Source organism: Rhinolophus sinicus, linkage group LG12, assembly GCF_036562045.2.
Source record: "Rhinolophus sinicus isolate RSC01 linkage group LG12, ASM3656204v1, whole genome shotgun sequence".
NCBI classification, from domain to species: Eukaryota; Metazoa; Chordata; class Mammalia; order Chiroptera; family Rhinolophidae; genus Rhinolophus; species Rhinolophus sinicus.
In genome coordinates this window covers 933,093-952,684 of record NC_133761.1, presented here as the reverse complement: position 1 = coordinate 952,684, position 19,592 = coordinate 933,093, and the positions used below count along the sequence as shown (strand labels likewise).

The following is a 19,592-nucleotide window of genomic DNA, read 5'->3' as shown; positions in this document are numbered from 1 at the left end:
GCGAGTCTGCCTCCCAGAAGGGCTGGTTTACAATGTCTCAGGACATTTTGGATTGTCACAAATGAGGGGAGATGCTACTGGCATCTGGTGGGCGGGGGCAGAGAAGCGGCTCAGCATCCTACGGAGGGCAGCCTCCCCCCTCCCCGCCCCAGCGCAGGGCCCTCCGAAACCTAAGCGAGATGCTTGTTCAGGCTGAGTCTGGCAGGGCTCCTGTAGGAGGGGGAAGAGGCGGGCGGAAAACATGGTGATTGGCTCAAAGTCTGGGTAACTAGAACCCCCCAGGTTCCCCCTTCACAGGAAACAGGAAGGTGCCCCCACCCCGCCAAAATGAATCCAGCGGGGCGACACTGGGTGGCCGGTCACGGAGACGATGTCCAGACAGAAAAGGGCAACTGGTGAAGGCCAGGGCCCCCGCGCCTCCGTCCATTCTCGTGGACGACACGTCCAAAGCGGAATTCGGCTGTGTGTACTTCCATCACACGCGTTGCGGCCACCGAGGTGGCGGTCCTCCGGGCGCCCAGAGCGGCCCGGAAGTGCGCACGGCCTGGGCGGAGCGGGGCATGCGCTCACTTCCGGCCGGCGCGGGCGCGGATGGCCGCCTCCGGCCCGGTAGGTGAGTGGACGCCGGGCGGGGCGGTGACTTCAGGGCCTGGCCTGCACTCGCGCGTGGTCCCTGCGGGTCTGGCCCCGCAGCTGCCACCGCGTGACCTTGATCCCGGGCCTTGCCTGGGACCACGGGTGGTCGATCCGCGGAGTGGCGGGCGCAGTGGCCCCAGGCGATCGCCTTGTCCATTTGCGGGGCACCTCCCCACGCGCCCGGAACCCCGGGAGCCGTCATGCCCGCCTTGCACATGGGAAGCTGAGGCTCAGAGAAGTCTCTAGTCCGAGGCCCGCGGCCAGCGAGTGTGAGCGCCGGACCTCTGACCGGGCAGGCTGCTGTCTGCTGCCAGGCTCCCCGGGGTCGGGCCTTTTCCCACGGGGCACAGGCTCCAAGCTTGGGAGAGAGGGGGGCAGAGAAAGGTTTGCTCCTGGGCCGGTGGCGTTTGCGTCCCTTCCGCCTCAGCCGGTTGCAGCAGCGGGAGCGTGGGACGTGCGCTGAGTTTGTGCTCGCGTCCCTGTGGGCGCCCTGTGTCCCCGCCACCTCTGCTCAGACAGCCAGGGTGGGGCAGAGCGTGCCCTTTCCCAGGTAAGTCCTAGGAAGTTAACCGAGAAACAAGTTGTGACGGGGGGTTGAGGACCGGCACCCAGTCCCAGCTGCCTGTGACCCCTTCATTAGGGGATGAGGCCTGCTGGGGGCTGACCTAGAAGGCCCGGGCACTGGCCAGAGCCCCTCTGGGGCTGCCTCCCCTCTTCCTAGGAGCAGGTGCTGTCTGCCGGGTCTGCGGAGCCCGCCCTGACTTGTCCTCCTTCTTTACCCCAAGGAAGGAGTCCTGCTTCATCACAGCGTGAAAAGATAATCCTCTGACATTGCATAAGCCATTCTTGCAAACCAAATTAAAGTATCTTTGACCTCAAAGGAGGCCCCGGGCGCTGTGGGGGTGCCGGCAGCTTACCGTTACCGCCTGCAGCCTCTGAGGGCTCTGCAGGGTCTGAGGAAGACGGTTTTACTTTCTGGGAATGTCTCATTAAGATTTAATCTAGAATGCTGATGCTCCGGCAGACGAGGTTCAGTTTTTCACCATCCCCCAGGGCCAGGAGCCGCCAGCGGTGGTGCAGGTTTTTCGGGGAGAACCACTGTGCTTTTCTCTGTGGGTGAGGCTGTGGGCTGGGAGGACACTCCAGGCCATTTTTTGGGACACAGCTTTTTGGTGTGGTCCCTGCAGGTGTTGGTGCTGTTCCACATGGACTCATGTACCAGGGACCCGATCGCCTCATACCCCAGACCCCACATGAGGGGTTCTTCCCACGAGCTCACCTGTGGCTGACGGGCTGCTGGCCTTGCCCCACGCACATCCCTGTGAGCCGCTCATTGTGCCATGGTTTTCATTTCCCCAGGTCCCAGGTGTGGAGAACTTCATCAGGCCTTGGGGAAGATGGCAGCCCTGGGGGATGGTCAGGAGCCCCCTTGTGTGCCATCCCCTGTCAGCCTCGAGTCACCGGGGACACCTGGAGCCCACCACCACAAGGCTCGGCTACATCTCCGTGGTCATCAACACGGTACTTGCCCAGCACACCCACCCTGCAGGCGGGAACCAAAGCAGCTCCCTGGGTTCCGGGACTCCTGCACCCTCAGATTTGGGTGGGGCTCAGGCATCATTGGTTGAGTCTAGGGGCCGAGTGTCATAAACAGTGGTTCCCTAGGGGACAGTCCTCTGGGACTGCATTTCTTTGGCGAGAGGGTGGTCAGGGCAAAAAGAAAAGCAGCCTCCACACCTGGGTCCCGTGTGACAGGAGCAAGTCCTCACATCTCCTTCTCCAAGCCTTTGGAAATCGTGTCCAGAGTTCTGGGCAAGCTGGTTTGAGTGGGGTCCCAGGAACCTTGCTCCACTCCCCTGGAAGGGTCTGGGGACGTCAAGGTGTGGAAGTAACCCGTGACTGGCCGGGGGAGGATGTCCAGGGCCCTGCTTGTGCTCAGATGTCAGGGTGTCCTGGGGTCCTCCGTGCCCCACGTCCCACAGGAGGCCTAGCCTGCCCCTCTCATAGCTGAGGACACAAGTGACCTGGTGACAGTCAGGACGAGGGCCCAGGGTGCTCCATCTCATGTTCTCGCTCTTGGTGTTCTCAGTTGCGGTGAGGGATGTAATGACAGCTGAAATTTGTGGAGTAGCAGCTGTGCTGAGTCCCAGGCTCTGGGCAGACCATGTTAGGTGGGCACTAACAATGAGAGGTCGCGGGGGTGCCTGAGATCAGGAATTGGGTCACCCTCAGGTCAATCCAGGACCGGAACCTGAGCTCCTAGCCATTCCTGGTGTTGCGCCTGGCTCTAGCAGCCTGCCTGGCCCCCGCGCGGCCCTGTGGTGGGCCAGGCGGGGCGGGTGTGGGCTGGGTGCTGCCTGGAAAGAGCTTGGACGCCACCCAGCACATAAACTGCACAGGCCTTTGCTGGACTAGCTCCCTCTCCCTCCATGATGGTTTTGGGGCCCTGTCCAAAGCTCAGCCCCACAGCCCTGGGGGCCGTGCTCCCCACCCTTTATGCAGTCGGAACTTGGAGACCCACACTTCACCTCCAGTTTTTCATGTCACCTTCACAACAGCCTGGTAAAGTAGGACCTCATGTCCCCATGTTTCTGATGGGGACATGGAGGCGCAGGTGTGAGCCAGGGGAGGCCAGCAGGATTCTGACCACATCAGTCTGACTCAGGCCCACGCCCTTGACCCCCATCTGGGCCCAGAAAACAGTGGCTCCTCTTGAGGCTGTGGAGTGGCAGGGCATAGGGCTGGGAGGGGCTGTCCCGGAGGACATGCCGACCAAGCCCGGCCTGCGGGATAAGAAGGCTGGTGCCCATGCACAGTACGGCTGCCCCTGGCGGGCTCCACCGGCAGAGGCCGGCCACGAGCAGCCAGAGCCCGGAAGGCCAGGCTTGGGGCCTTTGACCTTGTCCAGGTGCCCTAAAGTGCCAGGGGCTTTGCCCAGTGGGAAGGAGTGTGGGTTGCACAGCCAGCAGTTTCAGCTCTCCCTGTGCTATGCCAGAAACAGAAGTGGGGGGACCCTGCCCACAAGGGAAACAAGCAGGGTTGACCCTAAAGAAGAGAGATGTAAGCCACCAGGCAGGCCCTCCTGCCTGGCACTGGGCAGGCTCTGGAGGGAGTGCCATGGGGGGAAGGAGGTGTGTTGGAGGGTGTGACCTAGGAGCAGGTGGCATCCTGCAGGTTGGCTGGATTTGAGAGGAGGGGGAGTTGAGCCCCAGCTCCCGTGTGCCCCCAGGCTCCGCCAGCTGCAGCCCTGAGGTGCTGTCCCAGCCACTGAGGGAGGAGGGACTGTCCGAGCTGGATCTCCAGGAGGAGGAGGAGGTCCCGCTCGGCAGCGACACCTGCTGGCCAGGTGAGTGATCAGACCCTGCTTGGGGTGAGCCCAGGAGCACATTTACCTGTGGCTGCACGTGGCAGACCCCGCGTCCTCGACTGCTTTGGGCACCAGCACTGCCAGGGCCGTGGGCCCCACTTGTCCCTGTCTCGGAGCTCCCTTCTGCCCCCCCACACTCCCCACTCGCATCACTGACATTTCCCGAGGCTGTGAGTGCCACCCAGACCCCTCCCCTGAGCCCCAGACCCCTGTAGTCACCTGCCTGTGTGCCTGGGGTCTCTGATCAGCACACTGCCCCCCTCACACAGACCCGCAAGCAGGGAGTTGTCCTGGGGCCCCCTCCTGCTGTGGAGTGCCCTTGGCCTCCACTTGTCCCCCAAATCAAGTTCTGGTCCCCACCCCTTCTCCCCACAGCCTGGCTGGGGCTGCACTAATCCAGGTCCTCAGCCCCTTGCTGCTCTCCAACCCTCCCCACGTCCCCATCTGGAGACCCTGAATGTATCAGGCAGTTCCCCAGGGGCAGGGGGAGCTGGGCCAAGAGGCAGTTGCCACCTGACCTTGACCAACCCTTGGAGGAGCTGTGGGCCTGTGGGCCTCGGGAAGGGCGCCCCCTTGCAGAGTGTGAAGCAGCAGCCTCGCCCCTGCAGGGATCTGGGTGGCACCCCTTTGAGCAGAGGGCATTGTGCTTCCCGGAGTCTGACTGCTGTCAGGCTTTCCGGGGGGGGGGGGGGCTCTGCTCTCAGCCTGGTCTCGAAACTGTGGCGCCCCCTGCTGGTCCTGTCACCTGGAAGGGCAGACATAGTGCCCCCCCCCCCCCAGGTGGACTGGCGGGTGGGCGGGTGCCATCGGCCTCTCCCGTGTCTCATTTCAGATTCTGAGTTGGAGCCCGAGCAGGTTCTGTCACCTCCCCACCTGCAGGGTCCTGGGGAGGAGCTGGATCAGGACGGCGAGGCACTGAGGACCCTTCTGAGGTCTCTTCCTCGTAGGCCCATGTGTGGGGACAGCTTTGGGCAGGAGTCCAGCTTGGAGCAACCAGCAGGCCAGCTGCCAGGGGCCGTGTCCTGTTCTCAGAACAGGGGTGCCTGGTGCATGACGCTCGTGCCACAGGGAGCCTCTGGGACCGACGGTGGCCCTGAGCTGGGGGACAGCTTCGGCCGGGGCTCTGGCCTTGGGGCCCGGCAGGGCAGCCCACGGGGCGGGAAGCCGCACAGGTGTGAGGCCTGCGGCAAGAGCTTCAAGTACAACTCGCTGCTGCTGAAGCACCAGCGCATCCACACGGGCGAGAAGCCCTACGCCTGCCACGAGTGCGGCAAGCGCTTCCGTGGCTGGTCGGGCTTCATCCAGCACCACCGCATCCACACGGGCGAGAAGCCCTACGAGTGCGGCCAGTGCGGCCGCGCCTTTAGCCACAGCTCGCACTTCACCCAGCACGTGCGCATCCACAACGGCGAGAAGCCGTACAAGTGCGGCGAGTGCGGCCAGGCCTTCAGCCAGAGCTCCAACCTGGTGCGGCACCAGCGGCTGCACACGGGCGAGAAGCCGTACGCCTGCAGCCAGTGCGGCAAGGCCTTCATCTGGAGCTCCGTGCTCATCGAGCACCAGCGCATCCACACCGGCGAGAAGCCCTACGAGTGCGCCGACTGCGGCAAAGCCTTCCGCGGCCGCTCCCACTTCTTCCGGCACCTGCGGACGCACACGGGCGAGAAGCCCTTCGCCTGTGGCGCCTGTGGCAAGGCCTTTGGCCAGAGTTCGCAGCTCATCCAGCACCAGCGCGTCCACTACCGGGAGTAACAGGTGCGGAGGCTGCGGTAGAGCCAGCAGGGGCACCGGCCGCAGCCAGGCCTGGACGGGCCGCTTGCAGAGGGAAGGCTCTGGCCCGCTCACCCTTCCGGGCTGGCGCAGCCGGCACCGCGTGCCAAGTGTCCCGAATAAATTCTTTTTAGTTGATGGAAACCCGAGCTATTGCTGCCTGGGCGAGACCATGGGGCTGCTTCTGGTTCCTGAGAGCCCGTCTCCGAGAGGAGTGGGGTGGGGGTGCGGGAAACAGGGCTCCCTTTAGTCTCCGATCTCATGGGACTGAGGCCTGGAAGCATCGTGACTTACCTGGAGCCACAGCCAGGGCGCAGTGCGGCGCCCCAAGGTGGCTGTTTCCAGATGCAGAGACCCAGAGTGGGGCTGGGAGGACCGGCTGGCCCAGACCGAGGTAATGCGGTCCCCTCGCGGATCTGGGAGAATGCGCGTGGCCTGTTCTTCACACAGCAAGTCGCAGACTACTGTTTGCCTTCTCGGGTGGGCACTTGGCGGTGGCTAAGGCCAGCGGGCTTCAGTTGAAGGCTGCGCCTGTCCATTACTCCTGCGCATGTGCGAAGCGGCCCCGGAAGGTGGGGGCCCAGGGCATTCTCCTCTTGACAGTGTAGGCGGTCTTCAGATCTGCCATGTCTGCCTTGTAGCTATTGGACTTCCAGCTCTGGAAAGAGCTCAGCTGGGTGGGGATGGCCCAAGTGTCAACAGCATGTGCCCACTCCCTGTCCCACCTGCCCCCCTTGGACAGTGTGGCACCACCCTACCCCCACCCCAGTTGAGGTGTGCCGGGCCCCTCCCCAGTTCCTCTTTCCACTGGGACCCAGTTCACAGAGCCCTGTGGCTGGGCTGCCTCACCTCTCCAGGCCACACTCCCAGGGCCCCGTGGCCACCAAGTGTTTTGGGCTCCCCTGCCCTGCACCCCCACTCAGTGAGAGGGCGGGCAGCCAGGCTGTCTCTGGACATAAGCTTCACAGGTTAGGGCACCTCCTCGAGTCGTCCTTGCTGATGTGCAGTGGCAGTGGCGCCCGAAAACTCAAGTGCCTTTGGCCTGAAAGATGAGCAAATGTACCTGTCCCCGCTCTCCCTAATACCGCGAGGCAATGTGGGACTTCAGTCTTTGAGCAGCCGGGCCACAGAGCAGCAAGCAGGGCCTCCCCAGCTTCGTGGGGAGTGGCAGGGTTGGCCTGTGCTCTGGGAGGGTCGTCCTGCTGCGTCAGCGCCCAGGCTGGGCTTGTATGTCTGCACTGACCGGACCATCAGGCCCCTTTTCTCGTGCCATACCAACGTCACTGCCAAGGGATTCATCCCCAAGTGAGGGAGAGGAGACTGGGGGCCAGAATTTTCTTAGGATTGTGGTCTGCAAAGGGGGCACATTCTTTGGGGACTTGGTCCGTTTTTCCTCGAGTAACTTCTGCAACATCACCTGCAAACAGTGCCACCAGCTGACACCCGTTACGGGGCTATCAGCACAGCCTGTGCAGTGAAAGATGGCCCTGAAACCCACTCTGGCGACTCGGGTGAGAACGGAGCCCGTTCCACCCTCAGGTCCTATGAGGGTTGTGTGCCTTACCTGCAGGCTGAGCCCAGTGCAACCCAGTTGGGCGGGAGGCTGAGGACTGACTGTCCTGTAGCTGCTACAGAGTCCACAGGAGGGCTTCCCTGCAGGGTCTCGGGGCTGCGTACGTTTCCATCCACTTGTCACAGCCCGCCTTCCCCTTGGTCCAAGCTGCAGCCCTTCTTGGATCGGCTCCGAGCATCCCCCTGCGGTGCTGTTTGCAAGTCTCATGCTGGTCTCAGTCAGTCCTGTGAAGCGGACCTTGTTTCATGTGGTGTGAGAACCCATGACAAGACCACCCAATTATGTCACCTGGGGAGCTTGCTGAAAAACAGATTCCGCCCAAACCCTGGGGGGACAGGTTGAGTCGGCCTGGGGTTGAGCCAGGAGATCTGGACTTAGTTCCAACACCCCCAGTGATGATGGTGCGCCAGGTTTGGGGAGTTCTGGTCTCATCCAGCCCCTCCCTTAAAGCAAGTGCTCCAAGCCCTGTCGAGGCACCACCTGGACGGGCACCTCAACCCACTGGACAGGTCTGGCTTGGGCTGCGATCTGCCCTTTCACCTCCAGTTACTCCCAGCTCTGTCCTCTGGGCCTGTCATAACCTGGCCACACTTGTCCATAGGAAGGGTCCTCAGGATTTGAAGGTAGCTGTCGTGCCCAGGGTCAGAGCTGGTCGCAGGCCGCGTGGACTGGCCGTAGCAGTGCACGGTAATGATCTCACCCCAGTCCACGCCAGCGTCCGCCATCCATCCCCTAGACCACTCCAGCAACCCAAATCTCCCTCCTCTCCCCCACGCATAGACCAGAGGTCTTCTAGAGTCACAAACTGAGTGCCCCTCGTTTGCCTCCCAAAGCCCTTCCTGCGGCCTCAGGACCCTACACACCGAGTCCCCTTGCTCCATCCCTCCGTCCGGAGTCGGCCTCAGGGACCCCGGGGCCCCGTCCAGCCCAGCACCTCGGACAGCTCCAGGCACGCGCGCGGCTCCCAGGTCCTCCCGCCCCGAGTCCGTCCCCCGGGCCGCTCCCCCGCGCCGGTCCCCTCAGCCAGCTCCCCCCAGTATCCCGAGCCGCTCCCTCCCCCACGCCCCCAGCCCCCGCCGCCGCCGGTTCCCCAGAGGGTCTTCCGAGCTTCCTAGAGCGGCCGGAAGTGCTGGCGGCGCTTCCTGTGGGTGCAGCGCGCGCTTCCCGCTGTGGCTCAGCCCGGTCCCGCCGCGCCGCGGTTGAGTGGCTCCGCTGCGTGGGTCGCGGGGCCCTGGGGCCGGGAGTGGACACGGCCTTCCGCTGTCCCCTAGCCACCACGCCACGGCCTTCGTCCGTCCTCACGCCCCCCAGCACCTAACCCAGGGGGTCCCCGATCGCAAACCCGCGGGTGAGGACTGAGGGCGCAGCCAGGCCACGCCCCAGGGTCTCCGCGCAGCCACTGCGTGGGACGCGTGGGCCATGGGCCAGGTTCCCAAGTTACGCTTTACCCACTTTCTGTAGTTTAAAGAGGCCTGCTGACAGATTTCTGTGAGATTTGAAAATAATGCGGAAGACCGCGTTTCCCTTTGTGAGAAACTCGTCCTAGAATGTCGGGACAGGCCTTGTTAAGTCCAGGCCGCCCTGTCCCTGGAAGAGCATGTGGGCTCAGGGCGCGGCCCCATCCCCACCCAGCTGGCATTTGTTGTGCTCAGGACCTGTCAGCACGAGTCTTCTGTCCCGCGATAGCAGCTGTGTCACCCGCTGTGACTTTACCTCCTACATCGCCAGCCAAGGGGACACGCCAGGCTCTCCTCTTCCAGAGGCCAGGATCCAGGGAAACGGTACTCCCCTTTTGAGCCCCTGTCTTTTTCCCTTGGGCCACAGGCTCTGACCTGACATCTCTGGTCACCCAGTGTGCTGCCACCTGGGGCTCTGCCCAGCCTCCGCCCCCCTCCACCCCCGCCCCAGGAAAACTGGTCTAGTCTTCAAGGAGCACAGGTTGTAACAGATTCTTTTTCTTAAATAGCGTTTGGGAGTTTGTTTTCATTGTAAGAGCCATTCATGGTCTTTAAAGAAAATTTGAGAAGTTTAGAAAAAATAGAACACCCCCCCCAAAAAAAAAAAAGACATCACTCACCAACAAGTGCAGGGAGTGTTCGCACACATTTCCGCCAGTCTTGTAGGCTTGGGAGTGGTTTACAATTGTTGCTGTTTAAACAGATTGACTTAACCTCAGCTCTAAAATAACGTCGGTGTACTGAAGGTCTCCGATTTGCCAGGAGCAGCACTAGAAGCCCTGTGCACTGCATCTCCAGTCCCCCAAGCGTGAGAGGTGCCTGCATCCCTGACCTACAGGTGGAAACCGAGGCTCAGGCAGGACTGAACTGCAGCTGTGCTGTGAACCCAGAGCTGGACTCAGACCGCCTGGGTCCTTCCGTCCTGGCCCCGCTGTTGACCACCAGCCAAAGGGTAGGTCCACTGCGGTCTGGACCCTGCGTCTCGTCCCCCAAGTGGTGGCAGAACTGCATGTCCCAGTCCTCGAACCCCGCCGTGCCCAAGGTGCTCTAGGCAATAAAGGAAGCAAAAAGGGCCCCCTCCCCCGCAGCACCAGCAACCCACTGGCGGCCCACTGACCCTCGGTGAGCACGGAGCTCTGTGGTCTCTGGCCACGGAGATGTGTGCTTGTCTGTCATCGCAGCCTGGCCAAGTGAGGGGTGTCGCTTCCCTTTTCCGTGCACCAGCTCCTTCCTCTGGAAACCCAAATGTCCTCCTGTGCAAAGCAGCATCTGTCTCAGGGGTGCTGATGTTGGAGGAAGTGATTCACACGTGCGGGACCAGCGGTGAGTGTGCGGGTAGTGGACACCCCAGGGCTGAGCAGCAGGGCGGCAGGCCGCCTGCACGGTGGGGCCAGTGGGCATGAGTTTGGTGCCAGCCTCACAGTGCCTGGCACCACTGAGCTTCTCAGCCCCGCCCCCCGGGCACTCGCCAGCAAAAAGGGATTTCTGTGCTGCTTGGGGGCTTATGAAGGGCCCCGCGTGCTAAGGAGCAGCGAGGGTGAGGCTGCTGCCCACCCCGTGACTCCCTCCCCTTTGACCCTTTTCTCCTGCTCTTTCAACATGGGGAAGTTTCCTGAGATTCTGTCGCCTCTTTTCCCCCATGGCACTCCCGTTTCTCCACTAGCACTGACTTCGTTCATTCGTTCGTTCGCTCACTCCGCAGTCAGCTCGGTCACCAAACCCAGACTTACTTCTCTGATCTCATCCTTGGACCTGGCTGGAGGGGATGGAGCCCAGTTGGGAGAAGGGAGAGCTGCCCCCAGACAGGTGCGTGGGAAATGGGGACTGGCAGAAGGTGGGATTCTGGAAAGCCCGTGGGGCGGAAAGACGGGGGAGGGAGGCTTGCTCTGAAGGTGGCTGGGACAATAGTCAGGGAGGCTCTTGCACTCGAGCTAGAGAACCTTCCTTTAAGAATTGCAGAGAGAGGCCAGCCAGCGCGCAGTGACAGTCGACCCCGTAGCCTCCCAGGGCAGACGAGCCCGCAGTCCTCCCACGGCCTACAGCGTCGCCGGAAGTCCCCGAACCGCCGAATCCAGGGAGAATGAGCTCAGTCCTCCGGGGCCCTAGAGCGTCTCCGGAAGTGCCCAAGTCGCGGCCTCCAAGGCAGCCAAGCGCACAGTCCTCCGGAGGCCTAGAGCGTCGCCGGAAGTGCCCAAGCCGTGGCTTCCAGGGCAGCCGAGCGCACAGTCCTCCGGAGGCCTAGCGTCGCCGGAAGTCCAAGCCACGGTCTCGAGGGCAGCCGAGCGCACAGCCCTCCGGAGGCCTAGAGCGTCGCCGGAAGTACTCGAGCTGCGACCTCCAGGGCAGCTGAGTGCTCTGTGCTTTGGCGGCCTAGAGCGTCACCGGAAGTGCCTAAACCGCGACCTCCAGGGCACTAGAGTGCGCAGTCCTCCTGAGGCCTAGAGCGTCTCCGGAAGTACTCGAGCAGCGGCCTCCAGGGCAGCCGAGTGCTCAGTCCTTCGGCGGCCTAGAGCGTCGCCGGGAGCGCTCGCAGGCGGGTGAAGGAGACGGCGGCGCTTTGGGTGGACAACTTGTCTGCGGGTTAGTGGCTGGTCAGTTTGGGGGCGGTAGACGCCGGGGACGGGCGAAGCGCGATTCCTAGGCCGGGTGCAGGGCCTCCTGTCCTTCCTGGGCTCTCGCTGAGGAAGAGCCGCAGGTCCGCTGTGGAAAGTGGGAGCGGGGGACGGCACTATGGCCAGAGGACAGCTCCCCGACTAGTGAGGCAGCCGTCAGGGGTCACTGCATTCCCACTGTGTTAACCTTTTTTTGTTATTTTTTTAAAGATTTTTATTAAAAAATATAGTTCACATACATTATATGAGTTTCAGATGTACACCACAGTCACGCAGCATTTATATACCTAAGGAAGTGATCACTATACAAGTCCAGCAACCATCTGACGCCAGCCCACACGAGGTCTCATATGATTATTGACTGTGGTCCCCATGCTGTACATTGCATCCCCGTGACTTCCTTGTTTTATACCTGGAAATGTGGACCTTCACATTCTGCCCCCGTTTTGTAATTTTTCAGTTACAGCTGACGTTCAGTATTATGTTAATTTCAGGTGTACAGCATAGTGGTTAGACATTTGTATAATTTACGAACTGGTGCCCTTGACTAACCCCACCTGGACTATACATAGTTATCACCATATTATTGACTATATTCACTGTGCTTTACTTTACATCCCTGTGACTACTTTGTAACAACCAATTTGTGCTTCTTAATCCCTTCCCCTTTTTCATCCATCCCCCACCCCCCTCCCATCTGGCAACCATCAAAATGTTCTCTGTATCTATGAGTTTGTTTTGTTTATTTATTTAGTTCTTTAGATTCCACATATAAGTGAAATCACATTGCATCTGTCTTTCTCTGACATACTTCACTCAGCACAATTCCCTCCAGGTCCATCCATGCCCGTGCAGATGGCAAGAACCCATTCCCTTCCCTGGCCAAGCAATATTCCGTTGTATATATGTACCACCTCCTCTTTATCCATTCTTCCATTGACCGACACCCAGGCTGCCTCCACATCTTGGCCATTGTAAACAGTGCTGTAAAAACATATGGATGCACACATCCCCTTGAAGTAGCATTTTGGGTTTCTTCAGATAAATACCCTGAAGTGGGATTGCTGGGTCCTTTGTCTCTTGTTAAAGACTGTTTTAAAGTCTATTTTGTCTGGTATAGGTATTGCTATCTCAGCTTTGTTTGTTTCCATTTTCGTGAAATATGTTTTTCCATCCTTTTACTTTCAGTCTCTGGGTCTTTCAATCCAAAGTGAGTCTCTTGTAGGCAGTATGTGTAAGGGTCTTGTTTTCTAAGCCATTCAGCCCTCCTATGTCTTTTGATTGGAACATTTAATCTATTTCATTGAAGATGATTGTTGATAGATATGTAGTTATTGCTATTTTATTATTTTGATGTGTGTGTGTGTGTGAAGTCCCTGTAACATTCCTTGTAATACTGGTTTGGTGGTGATGAACTCCTTTAGCTTTTTCTTATCTGGGAAGCTCTTTATCTGTCCTCCGATTTTAAATGATAGCTTTGCTGGGTAGAGTAATCGTGATTGTAGGTCCTTATTTTTCATCACTTTGAACATTTCATGCGAATCCCTTCTGGCCTGCAAAGTTTCTGTTGGGAAGTCAGCTGATAGTCATGGGAGCTCCCTTGTAGGTAACTAACTGCTTTTCTCTTGCTGCTTTTAAGAGTCTCTCTTTGTGTTTAACCTTTGGCATTTTAATTATGATGTGTCTTGGTGTGGGCCTGTTTGGGTTCATCTTGTTTGGAATTCTCTACACTTTCCGGACTTGTATGTCTATTTCCTTTGCCAGGTTAGGGAAGTTTTCCATCAGTTTTTTCAAATAGGTTCTGAACTCCTTGCTTTCTTCTCCTTCTGGTGCCCCTATAATACGAATGTTGTTGCACTTGATGTTGTCCCAGAGGTCTTTTAAACTATCCTCATTTTTTTGGATTCTTTTTTCTTTTTGCTTCTCTGATTGGGTGTTTTCTGCTACTTTGTCTCCAAATCACTGGTTTGATCCTCTGCTTCATCTAGGCTGCTGGCGATTCCTTGTCGTGCAGTCTTCATTTCAGTTACCGTGTTCTTCAGTCCTGACTGGTTCTCAGGGTTTCTGTGTCCTTTGTCATGCTTCATATTTCTTTGTTGAAGTTCTTACTAAGTTCCTTGAACATCCTTATAACCAGTGTTTTGAACTCTGTCTCTAGTAGGTTGCAGCCTTCATTTTGTTTAGTTCTTTTTCTGGAGTTTTCTACTGTTCTTTCATTTGGGATGCATTTTTTTTTTTTTTTTTTTTTTTTTGGTTTCCTCATTGTGGCTGCCTCCCAGTTTTGGTCGGGGCGCCTTATGTAGGTGCTCTGGGGGCCACTGGCACAGTGTCCCTGGTCACCTGCTCCAGGTGCTCCAGGAGTGTCCCTTGTGTGGGTTGTGTGTGCCCTCCTGTTATAGTGGAGCCTTCATTGTTATTGGCACATCAGTGGGTGGGATCGACCCTCAGGCTGATTGGCTGTGGGGTTTGGCCATGTCCACAGCTTACAGGACTCTGTGTGGGGTTTACCCCACTGAGTGTGATTTGCCCCAGTGGGCTCTGGTGTCTGTTGAGACCACCCTTTGGGTGAGCGACTTGGGGGGCTAATTGGGTGGTGCTCTGCTATCCTCCAAGTATGTTGGTTCTGGGGCCTCTTGGGAGGGGCTCTGGTGCAGGCCCAGGTCACCCACTGCCTGTAGGAGCTACAAAGCAATCTACAGTTGTTTGTTGCCTGTGCTAAAGTTGGAGGAGCATGAGAGAGGCCACGCTGTGAACCAAGGACATCTACCACCAATACTGGTCCTGGGGTAGGTCCATAAAAGCCAGGACATCCTGAGGCTTGTTGCCACCTGCTGGCTCCCTTAAGGTTCAGCCTCTGATAAAACCTTGTGTGGTATGTGAGTTAAGTGAGGCAGGGTCTCAGGGAGTCTCTAGAGTGGGAAGAATTGTGGTCACCAGGTTAATGTAGATTCTGGTTTGGTGACAGTGCTGAGCCTAGAGCTACTCAGCAGACGTCACCAAAGCCAGACACTGCCCACCTGGGGCCCACTGGACTTGGCTAGTTTTCCAAGAAAAAGTGCAGTGCGCGTGGGGCCAGCTGCTCAGGTGTAAATGTGGGGTCCCAATGAGTCAGCAGGGCAGAGAAGCAGAACTCACCAGACGGATCAGATTCAGATTTAGCCAGAGGGGGAGGGCTAAACACAGGAAAGATGGTGCCGACCTGCTGGCTGCATGGGAGAAGGGCCCCACACAGGGAAAATGGGACTGCTCTCCAACCCTCGCTATGAAGCCACACACCTCAGTCTTTCCCCCGTATGCCTCTGATGCCCCCCGAGTCACTGTCCCTTCGCTGGAGCCCAAGGTGAGCGCTTGCGAGCGAGTCTGTGCGTGGCCATTTAAGAGGACGCCTGGGTATCCCGCAGCCTCTGTCCCATCTGGATGGTCGGAATTCCCACTGTTTTTCACAGCCATTTGTTGTGGGGACTCCGCTAATGTCCCTCCAGATTCTCAACTGCCATAGGGAGGTTTAGGGTCAGCCAGTTTCGTGTCTCTGCCCCTCCTACCAGTCTCGACGTGGCTTTTTTTAATTCTTAGTTGTAAAACTTCAGTTTAGTCAGACTTCAGATGGTTCTCCAGGTTGACTGCTCTGTAATTTAGTTGTAATTTAATGTGTTCACAGAAGGACATAGGCACAGTGTTTATCTACCCCGGTATCTTGGATTTTCTTGAGCCAACCTTTCTTGTTCTTTGCTTGAAATTTCCAAGGTTTCTTCTGCAAACAAACTGGAGATGAAATTTCTATGTAGGTAAATCTCCAAAATTTCAGTGTCAGGAGAGGTTTGTGGAGATGGAATTGCGGTGTGACTCTAGGGCATTTGTAAGTTGTCCAATGACCACCCTCTGAGTAGCGGTGTGCGAGGTGCCCGTTTACCCTACTCTTCCTGCTCGTAAGGAGCTACCGTTTTTAAGTCTTTGCCATTTTCAGAGGAAACAATGGTATTTTGAATGACGTTTCTGAATTGCAATGAGGTGGGAACAAATGTGGGACTTGTATTTTAAAATACATTAGCCACTTGATATTTGTGTGTGTGTGTGTGTGTGTGTTATCTGTTCGTGGCTTTTAGCAGTTTTCCATGCTTTCTCAATATATGGCCGTCTTTATATGTTAAGGATATGAACCCCTATCTATGTTGCAAGCCCCACCCATTTTTTAAAAATTTTTTTCATTTGTTTTTTAAATTTTTATTGGGTAACAGTATGTTTTTTCCAGGGCCCATCAGCTCCAAATCAAGTCATTGTCCTTCAATCTAGTTGTGGAGGGTGCAGCTCAGCTCCAAGTCCAGTCGCCGTTCTCAAACGGGCAACCTTGTTGTAAAGAGCTCATGCTCTAACCACCTGAGTCATCTGGCTGCCCCTTTGTCTGTTTGTTTTTAAACTAAGTTTTCTTCTGTAGTTAAATGTGAGACTTTACCTTTGGTGTTAAGCTTAGCAAAATCATTCCTTAATCCAAAATTGCACTGTTCAAATAATTTTTTCTTGTTTTCATATTTAAGTCTTCATAATTATGAACAAAATTTAAAAACCCATGATTATTTCTTTAGACATTTGCAAACTGCTTGAAGGTGGTAAAGGCAGACGACAGTGGTGCTGACGCCCCCCTTTCCTGAGTCTGAGGTGGAGGGAGCCAGCACCCCATAGAACGGTACTTCCTGGGGTGTCTGTTCAGTCAGGACCTTGATTTCTAGTGACAGAAACAGGCCCAGTGGGTGGGTGGCGCCTTCATGATCCCTGGAGGCAGCTCTGACCTCACCTCCCTCTGTCACTTTTTGTCCTCTCCTTCCTTTTACCCAAGCAGGTGTCCCCACTCCTGGTGTTTCTGAAGGGAGGGGAGCCCAGGCCTGGGTCTCCACACGCCATGGAGAGGGCCACCCTGATGGACACATGCACAGGTGAGGGTGGGCAGCCAGGCCCAGAGCAGTTGGAGGACCATCCTGGAGCTAGGGAGGGGGGATGGCTTAGGAATCAGGGCTCCCCGAGTGCCATCCTGGCAGCATCACCCCACCCCACTCTCCTTTTCCCGTCACAGCCCCCCACCTCCCTCTGCCTGCGGTCCTCACCTCACCTGGCTCCATGCCTGTGCTCTCCTGGCCACTCTCTACATGCCTCTGTTTCTCTGGTCGCTCCACCTGGAGACTTCTGAGAATGAGAATATTAATTCTTGGCTTTGTTTCCCCGGGGCCCAGCAGTGTCGGCTGGCCTGGGCTCAGAGGAGGTGACCAGGAAGAATTTGAAGATCTGGCTAGCCTCCTGCCATTGGCCACCTCCGTCTCAGGCTCCAGGACCCTCTATTTTGAAGGTCCAGGCCACATTGGAGCGCTGTTGAAGTGGAGGACTCATGTTTAGTTTCCTGTTGTTGCGGATACACTACCACGTGACCGTTGCTGACAGTAGTGCCACCTTCCTTAGCAAAGAGACAAGCGGTGTTTGAAGCTTGTTCACGGTCACACTCATGATTTTTGTTCTGTGGGGAGCCTAGGTGGGACACAGACATGGCTGCCCAGGTCACATGTGTACACACTCCCTCCCCACCTGGTGCTCATACTAATGCTCTTGTTAGGGAACCGATGGAAGGCCAGACGCCAGCCTGCTCTCACTGCCTGGGAGGCCCTCAGTCAGCCACTGAGCTGAGGGTGCAGCTTGGGGCGTCACTGCTTCTGTTCAGCTGACGAGGTTTCTGCCTATGGGCAGGAAGGTCTTCTCTCAACTTGGTTGACGTGCTTGCCCTGGTGTCCCTGCCCTCTGAGCCACCTCCCCACTTGCCCCTGTAAGAGCCTGTGGCAGGAAATTCTAGGAAGGCTGCAGGCACTACCCAGCCTTCTGATGTCCCATGATTTTGCAGCTACATCCCTGAAGTTGTTGTCTAAACAGGCACCTGGTCTGTGGCCATGAGCCAACAGGCCCTAATTTAACCAGCTTCACTGCCACCAGCCAGGACCCAAGGGCCCGGTGTCCCTTCCACAGGCCATTGCCCACTCTGGGTACTGATGTTGGGATAAGAACCCCCCTTACTTGCACAGAGCAGAGCCCTTCGAGTTTGGTGGGTTGTAGAGAGTTGTCAGGGATAGTGTTGTCTTGGGGGATCAGGGGTCAGAGTGGTCAGTGGGAACCAGGACACGTTTGCTTTCAGAGCCTTCTGGTTTCTTCTGCTTTGCTTCCCAGGCTGTGAGGCAGACCAAGGGTGCACGGCCCATCCCTCCATTCCTGAGACCAGGCTAATGCAGGCAGAGGCTCAGGCCTTGCCTGGAGTCACCGGAAAGGATCCTAACCCACCCTCCGGTCCCTCGTCCATTTCTGTGCCCACAGAAGTTAGGAACTGAGGGAGAATTGGGCGGGAACTGGACAAGCAAACTAATGGGTACCTACTATACACCGGCTTTATTAGTGTCCTGCCATTACCGTGGGTCACCAACGCTATCTCAAGTTCATGCATAACTGTGTATTGTTTCGTAGAGTTTCTTATGTCTAAAATCATACATTGCTGACCTTCATTTTCCAGATTTCCCAGCACAGGCATCAAGTGTTGGCCAGGCTCCTGAGCAAGGGGCTGAGAGCACAGGGTTGATGCCACGGCAGGAGGCTCCAGAAGAGAGGGAACACCACGGAGAGCGAACGCCAGGACTGTGCCAGAGGCCTCCCCAGCCACTGGGGTTTCTGGACCTTTGTGGGAATGAAGCTGGAGAGACGCCCAGAGAGGTCGCTCAGGGCCCAGCTGGTTATGAGGAAACTGGGGACCAGAATGGCCAGGAGAACAGTGTATCCGGGTCAAACACTACCCTGAATGCAGGCTCTGGGACAGATGGCAGAGGCCCCTGGAAAGGGCGGCCTCACCAGTGCAGCATCTGTGACAGGAGCTTCAAATGCTATTCGGATGTGGTGAAACACCAGAGCATTCATTCTGGGGAGAAACCCTATGAATGCAGTGACTGTGGGAAGGCTTTCATCCACAGCTCACACGTCGTCAGGCACCAGCGAATTCACAATGGGGAGAAGCCATACGTGTGCAAGGAGTGTGGGAAAGCCTTCAGCCAGAGCTTCAATCTTATTAGACACCAGAGAGTGCACACCGGGGAAAAGCCTTATGACTGCGCCGAGTGTGGCAAGACCTTCAGTCAGCGGTCAGACGCTGCTAAGCACCAGAGGACCCATAGCGGAGAGCGGCTGTACGAGTGCCGGGAGTGTGGGAAATCCTTCATCCATAGTTCCAACGTCGTCCGGCACCAGAGGACCCACCACGGCGAGAACCCGTACGCGTGCGGCGAGTGCGGCAAGGCCTTCAGCCAGAGCTCCAACCTCATCCAGCACCAGCGCGTGCACACGGGCGAGAAGCCCTTCGCCTGCCAGGAGTGCGGGCGCGCCTTCAGCCGCAGCTCCTTCCTCAGCGAGCACCGGCGCATCCACACCGGGGAGAAGCCGTACGCTTGTTCCGAGTGCGGCCGCGCCTTCCGGGCCCTGTCGGGCTTCTTCCGGCACCAGAGGATCCACACCGGCGAAAAGCCCTTCCGCTGCACCGAGTGCGGCCGGGCCTTCCGCCTGAGCTTCCACCTCATCCAGCACCAGCGGGTCCACAGCCAGGAGTGAGGGGTGGGGCCGGGAGTGCGAACCCCAACAGCACCACCCGCCCGTGCGTGGGGGGCTCGCTCCCGTGCTCTGACGGGATAATAAAGCTGCCGGGTGCTTGCAGCTGCCTGCGTGAGCCCTGCCGTGCGTGTCCACGGCCCCTCGCCCAGGAGCAGCTGGAGGAGAAGGGAGTCTCGGGAGGCAGGCTTCCTACATGGAACATGTCGGCTTTCCCAAAGGCGTGAGGCGACTTGATGGTGACACCGAAATTGTTTCATTTTTAGAGCACTTTTTTTCTGAGTTATAATTTACATAAGGTGAAATGTACAGATCTTAAGTGTTTGGTTTTATGAGATTTGACAAATGTACCCGGTTTTGACCTTTATAACCAGGACACTATCAAGGTACAAACTGTCCCCTTCAGGTCAACACCCCCATCCTCAGAGGCAACCCGTGACCTCATTTCTGTTACCATAGTTTTGCTTGTCCTAGAATTTTGTATTAACAGAATGGTGATACAAACTCATATATATGTGACTTCCTTTTCTCTGCTTGTGTTGAGATTTATTCACGTGGCAGTA

General features: G+C 57.4%; 2 protein-coding genes and 1 long non-coding RNA gene across 12 annotated transcripts; 2 read left to right on the top strand and 1 right to left on the bottom strand.

Annotated features, from left to right (window-relative positions):
* The first annotated feature begins 320 nt into the window (after positions 1 to 320).
* On the top strand, positions 321 to 5,922 carry GLI4 (GLI family zinc finger 4). 4 transcript variants are annotated; one of them, XM_019712243.2, is made up of 4 exons: positions 323 to 609; positions 1,996 to 2,157; positions 3,866 to 3,982; positions 4,836 to 5,922. In XM_019712243.2, exons 1-4 carry the CDS (start codon positions 561 to 563, stop codon positions 5,753 to 5,755), a joined length of 1,248 nt encoding a protein of 415 aa, XP_019567802.2. In that variant the 5' UTR covers positions 323 to 560; the 3' UTR covers positions 5,756 to 5,922. The 4 variants fall into 4 exon arrangements, with proteins under 4 accessions (XP_019567804.2, XP_019567802.2, XP_019567803.2 ...); XM_019712244.2 differs by having other exon boundaries at positions 324 to 613; XM_019712246.2 differs by lacking the exon at positions 323 to 609 and adding an exon at positions 620 to 1,186.
* A 35-nt stretch (positions 5,923 to 5,957) lies between these two features.
* LOC141567862 (uncharacterized) lies at positions 5,958 to 10,671 on the bottom strand. Of its 2 annotated transcripts, none has more exons than XR_012490783.1 (5): positions 10,534 to 10,671; positions 9,424 to 10,056; positions 7,338 to 7,570; positions 6,623 to 6,815; positions 5,958 to 6,446 (listed from the first exon to the last, which is right to left on the bottom strand). It is a non-coding gene; the product is annotated as an uncharacterized LOC141567862 (long non-coding RNA). The 2 variants fall into 2 exon arrangements; XR_012490784.1 differs by lacking the exon at positions 10,534 to 10,671 and having other exon boundaries at positions 9,424 to 9,635; positions 9,921 to 10,048.
* Positions 10,672 to 11,246: 575 nt separating this feature from the next.
* ZNF696 (zinc finger protein 696) lies at positions 11,247 to 19,558 on the top strand. 6 transcript variants are annotated; one of them, XM_074316689.1, is made up of 3 exons: positions 11,247 to 11,383; positions 16,250 to 16,343; positions 17,951 to 19,558. In XM_074316689.1, the coding sequence occupies exons 2-3, from the start codon at positions 16,310 to 16,312 to the stop codon at positions 19,030 to 19,032; spliced, it is 1,116 nt and encodes a 371-aa protein (XP_074172790.1). In that variant the 5' UTR covers positions 11,247 to 11,383; positions 16,250 to 16,309; the 3' UTR covers positions 19,033 to 19,558. The 6 variants fall into 6 exon arrangements, with proteins under 6 accessions (XP_074172790.1, XP_074172791.1, XP_074172792.1 ...); XM_074316690.1 differs by having other exon boundaries at positions 11,264 to 11,383; positions 16,247 to 16,343; XM_019712176.2 differs by having other exon boundaries at positions 11,316 to 11,394.
* The last annotated feature ends 34 nt before the right edge of the window (positions 19,559 to 19,592 follow it).